Source organism: Micropterus dolomieu, linkage group LG23, assembly GCF_021292245.1.
Source record: "Micropterus dolomieu isolate WLL.071019.BEF.003 ecotype Adirondacks linkage group LG23, ASM2129224v1, whole genome shotgun sequence".
In the NCBI taxonomy this organism is placed as follows: Eukaryota; Metazoa; Chordata; class Actinopteri; order Centrarchiformes; family Centrarchidae; genus Micropterus; species Micropterus dolomieu.
In genome coordinates this window covers 26,551,557-26,571,059 of record NC_060172.1, presented here as the reverse complement: position 1 = coordinate 26,571,059, position 19,503 = coordinate 26,551,557, and the positions used below count along the sequence as shown (strand labels likewise).

At 39.5% G+C, this 19,503-nt stretch overlaps 1 protein-coding gene across 2 annotated transcripts in view; it reads right to left on the bottom strand.

The window, feature by feature from the left end:
• LOC123963740 (seizure protein 6 homolog) overlaps positions 1 to 19,503 on the bottom strand; it is a 94,299-nt gene that overhangs the window by 22,173 nt on the left and 52,623 nt on the right. For both annotated transcript variants that reach the window (XM_046040778.1, XM_046040779.1), the window contains exons 2-4: positions 18,062 to 18,823; positions 17,468 to 17,589; positions 4,916 to 5,108 (exon numbers count right to left, since the gene is read on the bottom strand). In XM_046040778.1, coding sequence (XP_045896734.1) covers positions 4,916 to 5,108; positions 17,468 to 17,589; positions 18,062 to 18,823 — 1,077 coding nt within the window. The remainder of the gene's footprint in view (positions 1 to 4,915; positions 5,109 to 17,467; positions 17,590 to 18,061; positions 18,824 to 19,503) is intronic.

Genomic DNA, 19,503 nt, shown 5'->3' with positions numbered 1-19,503 from the left:
TCCTCTGGCCACCTCACTTGTCAACCCAGCTTATTAGATAAAGCCAATCAATAACTCCTGTTAAAACATCACTGCCATTGGCAATGCCATTGAATATACTCTATTCCCAAAACCCTGAAATGATAACTCAAGCTCACCTATAGCGATGGCAATCATTTCATCAACTAAATAACAAAAAGGTTAAAGTTAAAGTCCATCATAAAATATGTTCAATTTAAAATGAAGAAACTGCCAAATAGGGAGCAAAATGGACCTTGGGTTGTCTACATTTGCATGTGCAGTGTTACATTCAATTTTTATCCACAATGCTCCTGCATACAAATGATTTTCCTTTTTAAATAAATGACAAGATTTCTTGACCTATCTGCTAAAAAACCCAACTCAGATTATATATTTTACTGGTAGAATTATACTCTTACCGAAAAAACTCTTTTGCATGTCAGCGCTATAATTAACCCATCATTATGCTTTCAGAGTAATGGTAGAGATTTCAGGTTCTTGTTCTGTATTTAGTTTGCTCATCTGGCTGCTAACACTTTAAGTTGAATCTTGAATGTGTCCCCAAAATTTGATATTGATACTCCCTCCTAAGTAATAACTTTGACTCCGCTCATTAATAAAAGTCCTAAGTAAACCTGCGTCATGTTTTCATCTATATATGGACTTTACCATTGCAATAAACCAACTGTGTAGAAATCCACAGTTTATTGTTCTTTTTTTCTGTGTGAAAATGAAATAAGATAGAAGATAATAAATAAATATAATTACATGTATTAGGGTTTTTGGATTCATGGAGCCAAATAACTAGCAAATTGCAAATCTGTGAGAAAGGAAGAAACACTATAAGCTAAACAGATTAATGTTTTATTTCACCAGCAAACAATATTGATTGTTTGTATATACAGTAAGGTTGTTTACACTCAGGATGTATTGATTTTTATATATGTTAGCTGCAGTGGCTTTCTCCAGACATTATTGTTGAATGGACAATGCATGTTCTATGTGGATCTCTGTGTGTGTGTGTGTGTGTGTGTGTGTGTGTGTGTGTGTACTGAGGAAAAGATAAGGGTGTACAAAGAAAGTGGTATGCCTCTTTCCTATCCCACACTCCTACTTCCCACTCCATATATATTAACAGTAACACACACATATAATCATGTTCCTTGTGTCAGGCTCACTGCTGATGTTATAGAGGCATCCATCACTCTGCCATCGCAGGCACAGCGAATGCTGTAGCAGATATTAATTACCCTGAGCTAAGATCCACCTCTCCACAGTTCTGTCTTCTTCTCCACGCTTGTCCAATCACATTTCTCACATCCCATTACAAAGGACAAGGTGATACTCTGCTTACCAAGGAGAGGGACACAAATTGAAATATCTCCAATATGTCTATCCTTCCAGAAATCTGCTCCTTGCATTTTTTCTCATTAGTGTAAATTTGTCCCAATCAACTTCCAAAGCAAAGAGGTCATTTGGTGGACAACAAACCCCACACATCCATGATTCATCCGTCAAGGTTGTCTATGTGAAAGTGTTTTATAATGGTTTTAACAAATTATATCATAAAATGCCCAGGAATATTTACTTAAGCATCTGATACAACAGGATCTGGCACTAAATTAGAAAGTTTTGAGGTGTTGTGTCAAGTTGAGTCCATATTAAGATGAGGCCTTGTATTGAGAATAAAGTTAGACACAGAGTAACCCAGGGCACCCCTGAGAGGATTGATCTTCACATGGTCAGTTGTCAATGGATATGTTTACATGCACATGATTTTTCCCGGCTATGAGTTTTATACTGGTTCTCATAATATTCAAGATAGGATATAACATAAGACCCCATGGTTATTTAAGGCTCTCTATCCAACAAATGAAAAACATATGGCTTTATATCCAATTCGTAAACTGCATTAAACATAAATGCCTAGATTAGTCTCAATTTCACGTCTGTATATCAGCTCAGGACATCCTTAGTTTCACTTTACTTTTAGGGTGTAGATCAGAGCGCGAACTATGGGGGAGCCAGAGGGAGCTTAGCTCCTAGTAATAAGACATGAGTTCCCCTAAAAAAATGATTTGTCTCTAAAATGTTGACAATATGCTTTTGTTGCCATTTTTTGCTATTTTCCTGTATCATCATGGATCATGCGTAAAATCAGGAGCTTCATCCAGCCAGAGCTGCAGAGGGAACGATCATCAACCGGACACGCTGGCCCTGTACACTTCAGCTCCTGGTACATACTTTGGGCCGCATGGACCGGCGCGCTGTGGACGCTTGGTGATCGTTCCCTCGGGCTGGGTGAATTTTACGCATGATCCCACATCTCACGGAGAAAAGAAAGGTCAGGTCGAAACAGTGTAGAGAGTGCCATAGATGTTCCTATTATAGAATAAATAAATGAATGAATGAATGAATGAATTAATAATAATAATAATAATAATAATAATAATAATAATAATAATAATAATTCTTATTATTATATTATAATAATAATAAGCATGTGGGCCACAGGCTTACAGCTATGAATGGTTCAGCAGTCAGTCCCCCCCTGGAAAAAAAGAGTGAGCTATAGTCATCATCACTTTGATTATCATATCAATTGATTAACAAGTACGTGACTGGTGCACCTGCCCACATACATGCACAAAACCCTGGTTATGAGTCCAGGAGATGTTTGCATGGAACATAAGAAACGACTTGGTTATTCATTCTTACGAAGTGGTGTGACCAAATGCTGCATGGGTCACAAAATAAGCAGCAGTCAGCAGTTTAAATTAATATAACAGGATTAGCACCCTGTGTAGTGTCCTCACAATTCAACCTGCAGACCCCTCGCAGCATCCGGTGCATTGTGAAGTACGACCATTGGGTTTTTTTTAACAGTGAATGTGGATTATATGGATAGATGTACAGGTAATTTTTAACAATATGTTCATAAGAATCAAATAAATAGTACAGTGTGTTTCATTTCATACAAACTTAGGCTAACTAAAAGGTACTGTAATGCAAAGGGGAAAAGTGAATGAGAAATGTAAACCTACTGACAGTGTCAGTATTCCATCTATTTGTCACAATCTGTCCCCATCTATGCATCACCCTGTATGATCTGTACTGACCCCTCACTGTCATCATTCAGCCTGACCGCACACTAATATTCATGCACCCAACAGTGATGGGCTGATTTATCTCACATCAGCAACACTGTTTTGATGGTCGCTTTCATTTTGCCAACTGATGAAAGTGCTACAGTAATGTGGCGAAATGAATGTTTTGTCCAGCTTCCACCATCAACTCAAATCGATGGGGCATGTAATTGGTGGCCACTTTGTGTGATTGCTAAGATAAACAGACATTGTTGCGGACATGGAAGATCAATGTCACACACAAAACAAGTGGAGAGAGGGAGGAATTTATGGACCATCATGTTCACCAACAACTATCTCTGCTGACAGATGTTGCTGCTGAAACTATTTGATCACATTTAATTGTTTAAATCTCTGCAGATGCCAGTGGTGTAAATCCAGCTACTGCCCATACAGCCAATGGGAAGGCGTGACATTGCAGGGTCTCTGAAACTAGTCTACCAAATCGAAGCCCAGAGCCGCGTTTCTGTGTCTGCGCTTTCATCACTACCAGCTACAGGTGTGCTTGAAGCTGCTTAAATTTTGACAGGTATACGTCCTGCATGTCTGACTCCTAAAATCCTAAAAGAAGCTCACTATCGATGCACCCTATTTTTTCCTTCATTATGCTAATGTTAAATTAAGAAGAACAAATCTGTGTAGAAATCATAGAAATCTTGCTTTCTGTGCGAGCTCCTATACAAACACTTACACACGGCACAAAGTCAGTGGTCAGCAGAGCAGAGGTCCTCGGGCAGAGAGGCCGCGCTGGAGACAATGAAGATTAACGAGTTGGTGACAGCTACGCTCGCAATAAAACCTTCACGAGTAAAAAGTCAATACTTATTCAATACACCTGTTCAACAAACATGTGAGCCTGTACATAGTGTATATAGTATGCGGTATATGGAATATATAGTGACTTTGCTGTTGTAAACATTACTGTTGCTGCTCTAGAAACAACATTTAGTTATATTTAAAATATTCAGTTCTGATCCTGTTTTAAAAACAGTTACATTAACATCTAGTAACATTAGTCTTGATTATGTGTCAATTTATTATGTGTTAATTGTTGTTGGACAAGAGAGCAGAGGTGAGCAGAGCAGGAGAGTAGAAGGAGAACATGTTTTTGGAAACTGAATAAACAGCATCATCAAAAAAAATAATCACTAGATCTCAGCATTCTTTGTCATTTTAAGTAATTTTAATAAGATATGTTTTATGTAGCACTCAACCACCACCACACACTCACACACAAACACTTTTCCACCACTGGCAAAGGCCAATTGAATTCAGTGGTCACAAAACTACTGGATGTGTTTATTCCAATGGTATGCTAACTTCTTCCTGGACTTGTGATTGACATGCACGTAACTGTTAAAATACAGTAAGCTCAACAGTCACTATTTGGAACAGAGCATTTTATGAGAAAATACACCATGAGGAGGACGTGAGGATGACGTGAGGATAAGAGTACATTCCTGTACTGACGGTTCTTCTCTCCCTATCTTGTTGGGTGATAGCTGCAATGTGATAAGAAGCGAAGCAGAAGAACCCCTTACATTTCTGTAAATAAAGGTTGTCTCACAACCCAAATGACGCTACCGACCAAATTCAACAACTGCAGAGAACAAATACAATGACGAGAGATGTTTGCATCTAGCAGTTTTTTCCCAATATGACACGTACATGTTTAATGTTCAAGCAATTTGAATCCAAGGCTGAGCAGTTGTTTGATCGATGTACAGTTTGAATAATGTGACAGCAGAGTTAGCATGGTACTGGCTCACCTTGGTAATGCAGCAGGAGGAATCCGGAGTTGTGCTGTTGGTCACTACGGAATCGTATGGATATCTGGTTGCTCCAGCTGCGTAGAACAAGGCCCCTCATCAAGACTGACTCATTGGCAAGGATGAAGGCTTCCTGGCCACCCGTATCCTCCACTGTCACCTGCTCTCCCTCCAACACACTCACATTTAGCACCTGCCGAGAAATACGACCACGGCATACAATTACACACAGTCCTTTATTACTGCGCCTCTGTGCATCATGTATGATGTCAGGCTAGCAAACAGTTCACTTACTGACTTACCCTTTGCAAAGGTTTTTTGTAAACTGAAACATTGCACAAAGAATTATCAAAAGCAAAAGTCAGTGCTTTGTATTTTTAGCACTGAGTGAGCAGATTTATTTCTGTCCACTCTTAACAAAGACCAATAGGCGGAATTCATAGACTTTTAACTAGACCATTAACGAACATGAAAAAATCACATTGCACACAAACCTGGTGACTCTCACACCAGGTGGGATCTTAATTCAGCAACACCACTGTTATATTTCCATTTAACGCCAAGTCTAATGACGTTGCTGTGAAAAACTCGCTCACTTGCTGTGTTAGCTTGCTTAGTTGTCTACCAACACAGGGATATGTTTGGTTTAGTGCATTTCTTTGTTAACCTGCTCCCGGATTGTAGACATGTTTTTTGAGTAATTGTAGAATCTGTCTGGGTCATTCCACGCATGATTTGTTGCACGATCGACTCATCCCCTTTCTGTTTTCTCCTTGTGCCTGTAAGCTACTCTGACAGCAGTGCTTTATGTCTTCAACAGGTTTGAACAGCATCTGCAGCTAAATCTGGTGAAAGAACCTCAGGAGGATTGCATGTAGTTAAACTGCCTGGATAATGGAGTACTGCACGTTTTGGGGCAGCGTCTGATTCATCCTCCACAGAACCATAAAAAGAGGTATGGTAATTCAACAGCAAATCATGATTATTATTGTGTATTATAAAATTAAAAAGCCTTTACCTTCACTTGGGTTTTTCATGGCAATCTTAAATAATGTCATGGTTTGATATACTTTTATTAAAGCTAATCCAGGACTGAATCGTTTTTATCGAGGCTAAACCCTTTATCGACTTATTTAGGTGGTTTGTTTTGAGGGGTGTCTTTTTAATTGCACTGCAAAAAGGAGGCTTTCAATAACATGTTAAAAAGAACTAATCACTCAAAAATGAAATCCAAACAACGAAAATGTAAGATTAGCCAGATAAATTAAATGTTTTCTAAATTAATAGCTAAATGTTTTGTGTGTCATAAAAAAAGAGAGCAGAGATAAAAATCAACTACATACTATTGATCAGAGCTTAATGAATCTGATAATTTTAAAGAAACTTGCACCCAGATCCAAAATGGACCGAGCTCCTGTCTTGAAAGGTAAGTGCACCATCAAAGCAAATTCACCCACATCCATTACCAGCTCTAAGTGAAATTCATAGCATGTTCTGAAAGCTAATGCTGTCATAGGTAGTGGGCTCAGGTCTCAGGTTTGCCATGAGGCAAAAAAAAGGGTTGCCCTCCACAGGCTGATGTCCCTGAAGTAATGTGTGTGCAGGAGTGTTAGTGCAACAGCCTGGAAAAGCTGAGACAGTGGGCCAGATGAGCACACTGCACAACAGCAGCAGGAAAATGAATTTGGTCAGGTTGGCTAACTATCACTCAGTCAAAGAGGATCTGACAATGAGTGCAGGGAGGCTAATGGACACTCTGAGACTGAGCTTAAAGGTGACTTCTTCCTGAATGATCCATGAGGTCAGCCACTTTGATTGATTTGAGTCTTATCACAACACCACTCTGGAGGTTTTCAGACTAACTGGGAACACAGAGAAAAAACAGTATATCGAAATAGTCAAACAACAGATGTTTCCATGTTTTTTTTGTGTGTGTTACAAAATCAATTTGTATGTTTAAATTACAAAAAATGTGCATCTTAGTCATTGCAGGAGCCTGTGCAGTGAGTAATAAGGGAATGTCACATGGTTTTAGAATCCCTGTTTCTGTTTCTCAAGGGCAACGGCAATGACAAAGCCTTAGGCACAGTTCTTTTTTTCCCCACTTCTGCCTTTTTGTCTCAGAGTTACTATGGAAGGCTTGAATGTTTTGCAAATCAGGTTACTTCGGCTACTTGCTCATCTTATAACTTCATAATTCACTCCACAGTGCAGCACAGTAATTCTCCTTCAGTGTAAGACACATACTCATATATTCAAGGAATAAGACTGAAATGCAGACAATGGGGAATTGCCGTTCCGCTAACCGTCAGATTAATTTGATTGTCTGACATTGTCCACAACCGTGGAGACTCTAAATTACAGATTTAAATTTAGCTCTCAATTACAACCATGATTGATTGTGTTGTGAATTTATTGTTGATTGTTTGCATTACAGTCTTGTAAAAAGTAGCTTAAACATTTCAAGGAAAAGGACATTTTGAAACCATGTACATTTTCACACCTACAGTGATGAAAGTCAGGTTGTATTTATTGGGGATAAAGTGAAGACCAGAGCTTGTAATTTCCTTCATCTCAAGTCAGAAATTATTATTATTCTATCATTATTTTTCTGATGCCTTTGCCATTTTGTAAAGGTGGTGAGTCCATGAGGGATGACTGACACTCTATATATGTTAAAGCATGTGTATACATTATGTTCTTAACATACACCCCAGGAAGTGTAGCTTTGGGATCCAAATAAACAATAAATAAAACATACATGTTTCAGTCAATCAAAGTTTCAATCTCTCCCCAGATAAATCAGGCAAGAAATCAAATGTCCTTCTGCTAAAGCCCTCAGTGGAATTGGTGGAAATCCTAGCTCAATTCATCCTCCCCTGTAATCTGTGGCTCAATGATGGCTGTTAAGTTCTTGAACAGCTCTCATTTAGCCCATCAGTACTGAATGATGTCCATGAAGCCGTGATGTCCATTGCTTTGTGGATGACACGCAGTGTTATGTTGAATGTGTAATTCAACAATTGTAGTAGTCTATCACTGTCATGAAATTGAATTATGATAAAAATGAAGATTAATCTGACATCATACTAATTGGACCAGCAATTTCTATCAGCTATTTTAACAACAAGCTAACTTATGTTGGCTCCCTGTTATACATACATACATTCGTATAGACAGACACAAATACTGTACATAAATTTATTTAGTCATACATTCATTTAAACAAACATACATTCATACATATGTACAGACAGACATACAGAAATAAATACAGACAAACATACATACAAGCCACAATGCAGACTGAAATCCTCTGCTGCTATTCCCAGGTCTAGGCTACAAATCAGAGACAGGGCCTTTGTGGTCAGGGCCCCTCTCTGGAACAATCTACCAGAGGAGATCAGGCTTGTAGAGTCTGTTCTTGGTTTTGTCTCACTTCTAACTGTCAATCACATTTCTATAAAAAAGCTTTCATTTTGTGATGCGTAATTTATTTTCCCATTATTTGTATATTGACTTGTTTATGTTTTATTTATTGATTTTAAACCACTGTGTGATGCGTAATTTATTTTTCCTTTATTTGTTTATTGACTTGTTTATTCATTGCTGTAAACCACTGTATGTGATACCAACTTTTATTCAACTTTGTCTGTTTTACATTGATTGCTGTGAAGCACTTTGTTACCTGTATTGAAAAGTTCCATTATTATTATTAGTATTATTAGTATTATTATTATTATTATTATTATTATTATTATTATTATTATTATTATTATTATTATTATACAACCATACACACATACCTCTACCCATTGAGATCAGTCTACATCTTTAAATTAATCACTTACTAAGACAGTCTTTTATGAAAGACTGTGAATATTTTATATATTTCATCTGGTTGTTGTTGAGAATATTTCTTAAGGGGCTTTGTTGATGTAACAGGGAAAGGTAAGACAGGTCTAGCTTAGAATAATGTAGCTGACCCCCAAGTTCTTTCTGACATTCTAGCTTTAGGTATTTCTCTCATGTACTTATTCTTGTCAGGGAGACAACGATAGACTGATTAGTTAGAGATTAGTCAGTAGCTCAGGTGTCAGGCTAGCAGATAACAGTGTTCTCTGGAAATCTAACAAGGTTGAGTCCTACAAGAATGTTTACAAGAACTCACTGGCTCCACAGATTAGAGTACAACTCATGGATAGTGATAGATTCCAATATGACGGAGCATTGGAGTCTACATACAGTATCAGATAGATTAATTGTTCTAGGTTAAGGTCAGCTAAGGAACACCTAATAAGGAAACCTACAGGAACTGGGGGAAGAGAGAAACATAAAAGAGACCAAAAGATGTTATCCTTCAGATTTGGTGTTGGCATCGCTTGCGTTCACACGTGGGCCAAGTCTCATTAAACTTTGTTGTGTAAAACTTCATCAGTCTCCGAAAACATTCTTCAATGCACCTGACAGCTGGCTTGCAATAATTCTTCAACAGTTGTGTTTGAGTATCCTTAATAATTAATATGACTATATGATTACATTCATTTTGTCTGTTACAATTATTTATCTATTTATTTTTATGTTAATTATTAAATTGTATTTAGAATTTTCTCTGTAAAGCACTTTGTTCTTTTCCTTGGAGAGCACTTTATTAAGAAAAGCGCTATACAAATAAAGTTTATCATATTTTATAAATTTAGATTTATAGTTACTTCTTTACAACATTTTGTAACAAAGTTGCACTATTTCTATCAGTGATGGAAAGATACTTTTTCTTTACAATTATATTCATACTGATGTGAAAAAAACTGTCAAAATTATTAACAGCTGACGCTGTGAGACAATCCAATACAACAACGGCACAAACTACATCAAAGTTATTTATTATTATTATTTCTTTAATAAACATCACATTGCACATGTGTTTATGGCATTGTGTCCATCTGCTGTGTGGTATACACTCTGATACATTGCAATGCGAGCTATAATCAAATTCACTGAGGTCAAACAGATTGTGGATCTGTGACCACTCGGTTTAAATATAACAGGCAGGCTCAAGAAGGACAGGTGAGCAGATAGGGGACAGTGAACATTTGGACTCATAGATAGTTTGGCCCCAGAGGGCCCTATCATCTGTCATCTACCCTGGGACCTGTCAGTGCAGCCAGCAACAGCTGTACAGCCTCAATTATGAATCATTGGCCATGTCAGGAGACATCAGACTACCGTATCTTCACCAGTGCTGCAGCCAAATGCCCAGAGGGACTTCTTTCTCACTGTCTCTCTCTCTCACACTCACACACACACACACACACACACACACACACATATACATGTACATCCACACATAGATGTTCCTCTGGACTGTAATGAGAGCAGGCTTATTGTAACTCCTAGCTGGAATCTCTGCCTCAGCAGACACATTTGTGGGACTGGGGATTTGGCTGACCAAGCACACTTCTGCACCAACCACAACATTATCAGAGGATGCCATCTAAATATTGTGCTGTTCCATTTTGAGAATTGTGATGAGAGAAGAAAGAATGTATGGTTAGTGTTTTTTTAAATCCATTTTATCAAAGGAATGCTCCAAACAAAGCAAGAAATATGACTGTCCTTTTGGTAGATGCACTTTGACTTCAAGCGTTTCTTTGTTCCAATAAAATCTTTCCTGAGCTCAATCAGAAGGAGGGGACTAGAGGAGATAGGGTCATCTCTCTCCTCTGGCCACTGTCTTTTCAATCAAACCACTATAATGAACAGACCAGCCTGCAAGGCCACAACACAATGGACAGGCCTAGAACTGCACATGAAATACAAAGGATCGGGGGGGAAATCTCTAAAATAAAGGTTTCAAAGGATAACAATATTTGCAGGATGGAATGACTTGGTCTTGCTGTTTACCATGACCTTTGTAGAACAGGGAGCGTCCAGTGCGTCTGCAGTGTCAAACTATGAGGGAGAACAGTGAGCAGAGGTGAAGATCCATCTTATCACATCCAAACAGAAAGCAGCCTGGCATAGCTTTTAATCTGTGACTGTAGTGTCACTGCTGGTATCTGGCAGTTAGTTCCACACAAGAGATAAACAAAATAATCTAGCATGCAATTAAGGAGTTGCAGTCTTTTTTTAAGGGAAAAACTCTTAAAAGATACACTTTGGGCAAGAAAAATATTTCTCCTGGTGCTTTGATATTGAAAACCTGTCAAACAAATTAGCCTTTTTACACATGGCATGTAATCGTTACTCACTCATTTATTAATTTATCCCTAAGTACACACAGTGAATTAACTGTCCACAGAGGCTGGCTCTCATAGATAATTTACTGTTGAAAACATCTGGTGGTGCTCTACAATGAACATTTACACTGACTCACAGGAGCCATTGCTGATGCAGAAATAGGCAGTACGTAATCAAAATGATCCCACTATACATGGAAAGTAAATGACCCTGCTGCTGGGAGCAATAAATCAACAGCTATTGGACTCACCAGCTGCAGTGTCATCATTACTATATAAAACTCACTGGCCTATGCAGTGGAGAACACTTAATACCTCATCGTCCCATATCTAAGGCTCACATAATCTTGGTACACCACATCCAGTTGGTGTTTTTGTGTATCTCCTGATAAATTCATACAAAAAAGAGTTCTTCCAGTGCTCATTATATGAAAAATGTTATCTTAATTGAACATTCACCTCTAAATAAAACAGCCAAGGCCATTTCCTCTTTGCCCTGCTGTCTAAAACAATGAATCCTTGAAAAGCTGAATGTTAATGAGAATGTGCCAGAGCTGGTGGCTGAATACAATGCTAACTCGCTCATTGTCACTTATGGCACATTTAAGTTGGCCCATTTATGCTTCGGAGACCACCAAATGTCTCCACCATATAGTGACCACCTTCTCAAACATGTTTTTCGCCCAGAAGCTAACAGTAAAGCATACATTAAGACCCTCAGCATTTGAAACACATGTGTGAGGAGATTCTTGCTTTTCTGATAAATCAGCCTTGCTTTCTGCTGCGCCTCTTGGGCCTTGACATCTCTGTCTATTTGCTGCAGTGTGCATTTTTGCATAGATTTAAATTCATGCATTGCTGATTACTCTTCATATTTTCTACCCTGCATCTTTACTCTCCCGTCCTCATCATGACGCAAAACGAGTTGGAGAGAACATAGCCTCCTGCCAGACAGAGTCTACTCGCTTTATGACAGCGAGCTGGGTGAAGGAGCAATTAGTGTCACCTGAAAACATTCCTCTCGGGATAGCTAGTCCCCATGAAAACTCATTTCAGCAAAGCCTCGACACCCTAAAAAGCTCATCAAGATCAAACTGGGGTTCTTTATGTCCTGCCCCAAAGCACAACATGATGAAGGCTTCCCTCTGCCTCATCTCAAGTTGATTAAAAGCAGCAAGTCTTGACCTCCATTACTCAGTCAGGCTCAGTTTCACTGCGACATATCAGCGACATGTTTGGGTCACTTGTGCTGCTGGGGACCAGAATTTTAGAATGGTCAAAACATGTACATTACCTTATTAAAACACCCCTTTCAGTATAGGTCAGATGTGAAGAGGAAGGATAACAGGCATCATTGTATTTTAAAGTGTCAAAACTTGCTTGTGGTGGAAATTTCATAATACTTGTGGCCCTCTCATTTGATGAGAGCACTAGCGGTCACTGAACACCAACAAAACAAATTTAATTCCCCCTCTCTTCAGCCACACTTGGCCAGGGTCAATGCCATGTGCATTTTGCTTCTTCTAAGACACACTGGAATTAAAAATGAGAGTGCAGGGATCAATATGGCAATTCACCCAGCACTGAGAGGAGACTGTGTGTCAAGCATTGGTGCTGCTTATTAACATGAGTATTGATTGGAGTCAGAGGAGCGTGGTCGCCGAGGCAGCATCAAATACCAATCGTTAACCCTCAAGTCAGGGTTAGCTATAAACACGTTGCATGCTCTCTAACATCTCAATCCTTAAAGGGGCTCCACCTCGACAATATCCCAGCCTTAGGTGTAACTCGTTAGCATATGCAGCCTTGAGTTCATTAATTATTTTGCTTTGTTTAGAATTGTCTGAAACAAGATTCACTCATGTGAAGATGAAAAACAGTAATTTTCCCCACTGAGACTCAAGGCCTTTGTCTGAAATTTATAAGCTTTAATTAATGAAACAAACAAAGAAAAAGTATTGTGTTCTCTTTCTCTTTTTATATTAGAAAATAGAATAGAAATTTTATATTTCAAATTGACTTTAGCTGTAAAGGCTAGCTTCTAATCTTGCAGCCTACCATCTTTGTTACAGTATTATGTTACGTTATTATTGATCTCTTGCTTTAACATTTGACTATCACTAGTTGTTTTAACCAACATAATCAAGGAGAATAAACTAAAAGGTATTAATAAGAAAAAGCAATGAATAGAAGTCAAGCTTGTTGTGTTAGTTAATTCCTGTGTCCTGTTCATTTATTACCACAAGAATTAAAACTGATTGAGACAAGGTAGAGGAGCTAGACAAATAGCAACACTGATAAATGAGAGGAGGGTGAAAACAGAAAAAAAGGTAAACAGGTTGATAGAGTTGGGAGAGGGATGGAGAAGAGAAAAAATGAGATATACAGTATTGACCGAATCTCACCATGTCCTTGAATGATGCTGCTTTAAACCTGTCAGAAAATGGAAACACTCCCCCAATCAGGCTTTGTGGCTGTGGGAGAAATTGGCCACATCTGTGCTCCTAACCCCTGAAATGTATCAACCCCTCTCAGTCCTCCCCACACAATACATTCTTTTTTAGCAAGCAAGCAGAGATGTGGCTGCCATGAAACACAGCTGACACTACCTGTGCTGAGGCTCAGATGGTAACTCTTTGAGACCCAGGCAGGTAGATCAGTGAGCAGAGAAGACGGGAAAATCAGAGTGGGACAGATGGCCTGGAAAGAGCTGATAGCTAGCTAACCCACTGGATTTATTTGATCAAATAAAAAAGCTCCAAAACAGATTTTAAGCACTTTAATGCCACAGCCCAGTTCTGGAAAACCTCCATCTGTCCTCTACTAAAACCTTATTGCCGGAGTGACTGCAGAGAAGAGGAGGAGACAGATATAGAGGACAGAAATAAGATGTGATATAAGAAATAAGATATTGCCAATTCCTTGGCAAAAACCTTCATTTAGAGTGAGGGGATTATGTGGAAGAAACACATTCAGATACTTTATCTTCATCCCATCATTGCTTATTTACAGATAAATATCTCAAAATTGAATGACACAGAAACACAGTTTTGAAATGGTCGTCAAACTATCTAATAATCCATCATACCCAAACCAACTTAAGTGGATGGTCAGATTTATTCTTTACATTTTGTATTTAAGCCTGCCTACAGTTTATTTGAAGGGCATGAAAATTGTTTCAACTGAACCGTGAAAAAAAGCCTTCCTCCAAATTACAGTAACCCACTCAGGCTTTAAAGTTATTTATTATTGCCAAGCTATACAGTATTAGTAATATAGTATAATAGCTAGGAATGACAAAAATCTCTATTTTCCATCTTAACTCATAACTCATAGTTTGCACTCTACCTGTTGAAATGCCCTGCACATATTTTACATATTTAGTTATTGAATACTTGAATACTTAAAGAGGTCATATTATGCTTTTTGGCTTTTCCCCTCTCTTTTTGTGCATATAATAGGTTTGCAAAGTGAAAAAGCCCAAAGTCCGCTCCAAAGGAAGTTCCCATCTCTTACAGAAAACACTGCTCTGAACTGCCTGAAGACAGCTCGTTTGTAGTCCAGCCTTTCCTTCCCTTTTCTTGTGATGTCACAGCTAAATGCGCATCATAATACTTGCCTAGCGGCTAGTCAGACACGCCCTCAAAAACACCAGTGGAAAAATACACTGAGCTGCAGCACACCATGACAAGACCTCCGCCTGCTGCCTCTCCTCTCCCTTACAAACATTAGCTACCCTCCAGGCAGTCAATGGACATAAAGTTGTTACCGTGATGCAGAGACAGAGCTCAGGTAAACTTTATGGATGAAAGATACATTTGTTACAAATTACAGCCAAACCGAAGCCGTGTTTACCGGCTTTTCAGGACCCACCCTACTCTGCTTCTGATTGGCTAGTAGTCCTTAACGGTACTGTGCATGTGCAACTCCGAACAAAGATCTTGTGGAGATTAGAAAATGAAACCATGTAGACCTGTTATGGCACAACCCCTAAATAAAATGATGAACCTGAAAATGAGCATAATATGACCACTTTAAATAAATGTGCAGTTTGCACAAAAGTGCTCTTTTTAAAAATATATACTCTCAGCAATTAGTACACTATTGGGTTATCTATGAGACGCTGAAAATTGGTGATACATCAGCCTCCTAATATTCATGCAATTATTCTGCAAATAAATCGGAATGCATCCAGAATCACCAGATGGGGTAATGCATTATATGCTGTTAGCTGTGGCAGAGGGGTTGAACAGTCAGGCTGAGGGCAGTAAATTCTCCTGATACATTTTTCATCCTCCCTCTCCTGCAAGCTGCCAGACTGCTGAAAGGAGTATTGACTAAACACAGAAAAGGTCTGATCTTGCTTATTTATTCCCCACCAATCTCTGGTGGAAATCAGAGGGGTCTCTGTGTGCTGGAAATGACACTGTGTGTTGTGAATTATACTTTACTCAGCCATAGTTATATTACATTACATAAATATTTATTATACAATCACTGCATCTGTTCGTCAGAGTTTTTTCCCTCACATAATTTTCTTCACTTTGCCCTTGCAAACTACTGGTCTATCGTGCTATAATGATGACTCAATTCCGTAACGGAGGCCGGCTGCCACAACAAGAACATACATATACTTATGTATATTTCTGTGTTTGTGTTTCTTTCAAATGCCGGAAAGAAATCCATGTACAGAATCCATTCAACTGTCCATAATCTGACCAGAGGTATACCAAAGGTGTTATAAAGTGTGGCTGACCAAAACCCCACAGTGTGGAAACAGGACAGAGGCTATTAACCAGAATGCTTGCAGCAAAGGGAATTGCAGCATCTTACTGACTACCTCTTAATCTCACAATATTGGTATCATTGCAGCTGTCCTGCTCCAACTTTCAGATTTGAATGCCTGCTTTATCTGTGTATTTTTGCATATGTGGATCTGTGTGTGTGTGTGTGTGTGTGTGTGTTTGTGTGTGTCTCCTTCATTCCTTTAAAAACCTTGGAACCTGGAAACGCCTCCAGGCAGAGGAGCTTCACACATTGCTGATGAGAAGGTATCACACATACTTTATTTAAATTTCTGTCCTTTCATTTTCAGTCAGTTTATGTCTTCACTAGGAACAGAGATGGCTCCTCATTCTCTTCAGCCGTGCCAAGCAATTGTCTGTATAGTTTGCCATCAGATCACTATCAGTTTAGCTGTAGGGGGGATGGAGTCAAGCGCCACATCTGTTCACATTGTGGTGCTGAAACACATGGCTTCCTCCTGTTTCTTTATCAGGCCTGGTAGATGTGTGAGAATAAATATTATAATATACATTTTCCCTTTATAGCCTATATATTGCAATTTTTAGAGTCTCCAGAGATATTTTCTGCCAAATGTATTTGAGAAGCAGTGGCAGTTGAGAGCTGATATATCAAATGTGGTGAAATGCATGTGTGTGTGTGTGTGTGTGTGTGTGCATGCACATGTGCAGGTAAGTGTGCCTGTGCTTATAAGTGGTTCGAGATTTACTTAAGTTACCCAGCGGAAGCTTTCAGAGAAAAACACATTCTCAAACATATACTCTGTCAAGACTTATCTTAGCCCTCCAGAGGCAGCAAGACAAAGCTCACATATTTTAAAGTCTCCAGTGAGTAAATGAGGCGTTTGAGGAATTGCAAATGCCAGGGAACACACACACTGACAGTTAATTTTTATAACCTTTTGTGAAAAGACTTACAAAGCAAACATTCAACCTGAGACAGACCCCATCACTTGTGCCCCCATCCACCCACTCACCCCAGCAATATTATGCCGGTCCATCAACCCACACAAGACCAGGGAATACAGCTAAGACTAAACCAAACTTTATCAGTGCTTTTTAACTGGTTGAATGAAATCCTTTTCTGCAACATTATTTTTCTTACAGAAGTGTTATCAAGTATAAAACAACACAGTTCAAGTTAAAATGGCTAAAATCAATATTTTTAGATTAACAATGGATCACATGGCTATTTGGACGTGAATTGGGTCATTCATAGTGACAAACCCACAGACAAATGTCACCAGAGTCTGCAGTTCCTCTCAGGTCTATTGAGCTTTATAGTGTCTTTCAGGTGATTGTTTTCGTTTTATGGCCCACTACTTTACTGTTTTGGTTCAGTCTCATGGATTTTATCAGCATCATTTCCAGATGCAGACAGCTGTTGAAAAAGCTCTGATAAACCCATAGTATTAATGTGGACTGCAGTTTTGAACTCCATCACTTTATCAGGAGTTGTATATTGTAGGTGCTAATAAGAGACAACATGATGGTTAGCCTTTAGCACTGACCTGAACCTCAATGCCATATCCAAGGTAAACAGTAACCAAGTAGTTACACTCCACTCCAGAGTCAAGTTGCTGCAGGATTTCGATGTTACCCTCAGGGTCAGTGGAATTCAGACTGCATGGCTCTGTGGGAGACAGAAAAAAAGACAAGTGATTCACTTTTTCCCGGACCACTGATCTTTCTGACAGCCCACCTGTGTCTCCATGGCCCCATAACCCTCTAACTATCTCTCCAGATTTCCTCTCCAACACTGCTCATTTGGGCCTTCAGCCCTCTGTGGCCAGCGGAAAGGACAGGCAGGACACATCAGGGAAAATCAGATTGTTTTTGACACATGAGCAACTCTGTTGTCCCTGGTGGAGAGATGAATAGCGGTGTGCAGCATGCAAAATGAACAGAAGTGATATTGATGTGATGACCTGATGCTTAATTATCTTGTCCTCTGGGATGGATGTGTTAAATGTTAGGGGGAAGGTACTCTGAATTTGGAATTTTCATCTGGGAAGTTATTTGGATGCTGCTGCTATTTATGTCACAAAGTCGAATGTTCTGCTCAGTACATCTTTGAAAGTCAGAGAAAACATGAGCATGCCTACCTGCTGTTTGCATGGTGGTGATGGTGGTAGTTGTGATAATGGTTGTGGACGTCGTGGTGGTACCCTCTTCTCGGGATGCTGAAGTTAGGTCAGGGAGTGGATGATCAGGGTTGGCCTTGTTTTTCAGTGCTGTTTCCCTAGCTTCCCCTTTCTCCCTCCTCACTGAGGAGTAAGCAAGAGTTGCTTCTGCAGGAAAAGCACTCCAACTTTGAGGCCGACTTCTCTGTGAGAATAGGGATGCCACTGGGTTGTTTTCACTGACTGAACCTCTATTATTTTGTGTCACGTAAGTGGTGAGAGAGTCTGTTGTCGGCTCTACCTTGTCTGCCCCCCCAGTCTTCTCCTTAGAGGACTTCTTTTGAAAAAGAGACATGGGCGGCCTTGGTGTTGTGGGAGAAAATGTGGTCAGTGGGGAGGTGGCAGCCGCAGTGGCTGTAGTGGCAATGTCTGAGAAGGCTGGCGCATCCTCATGGGGCACCAGCTGAGTGACAGGGTCTCCTGCATCTGAGGCAGACAAAGAGCCTGGAATGGTAGAATATGCAGCCACAGAGCCATCCCTCCTAAAAAAGTGCTGGTCGCCCTGGAACTCCCTTGTAAGAAGGTGCTCATGAAGCAGCAGGCCCTTAAGGACATGCTGGTGGTTGGCTATGTTCATTGCAGAGACAGTGGTGACAGAGTGGACTTCGCTCTCTGTGTCCTGTGTTGATGAGTCCCTGTCTGGACCCAGCGTCCTCTTACTGATGCCGTTGCTTTCCTTTGGACCTAAGAGTAAAAGAAAAAAGAGAATATGGTTGTGTTTGGCAAGCTACAAAAGCAACATACAGTACACAAGAGCAGTATGTCTTGTTGACAGTTTCATTATAGAATCATCACGTCTGCCAGCCTATAATCTGCCAAAATGATGCCTAATGAGGTGAGACTGCCCTCTTGTATAATTCTTCCACACATATTTTGTTGTTATTTAAATCAGTTCATTATGCACATGTATGCGTACGCGTGTGTGTGTGGGTTGACATATGTAGGTCACTACAAAAAATGCACAGTACAGCATGATTTGATAGTATTGTATATTATGTACTGTAAAAAACATCCAGTTTATTTTCTTTTTTTTTTTTTTTTTTAAACCTGTCCTGCCCAGCAGCCTGGTATAGAGTATAATGACCTGGATACCATATTGTGCCAGACAGATTTTACTTTAACAAGAGAGTATTAAAATACTCCTTTGTCTGTTTTATTATTTATTTAATTATGTATTGATTTGTCACCGGGGCGGACAGGGGGGCAGACACGGGGATGGGGGGGCACAAACACACAGCACAGAGAAAGGACAACACCTGTAAGAGAAGGGGGAAAGGGGGATGGAAGGTGGGGACAACAGGGAAAAGCTGTGGGAAACACCAATTGCAGAAAGCAACGAAACCTGCAATAGAACAGAGGGGGGC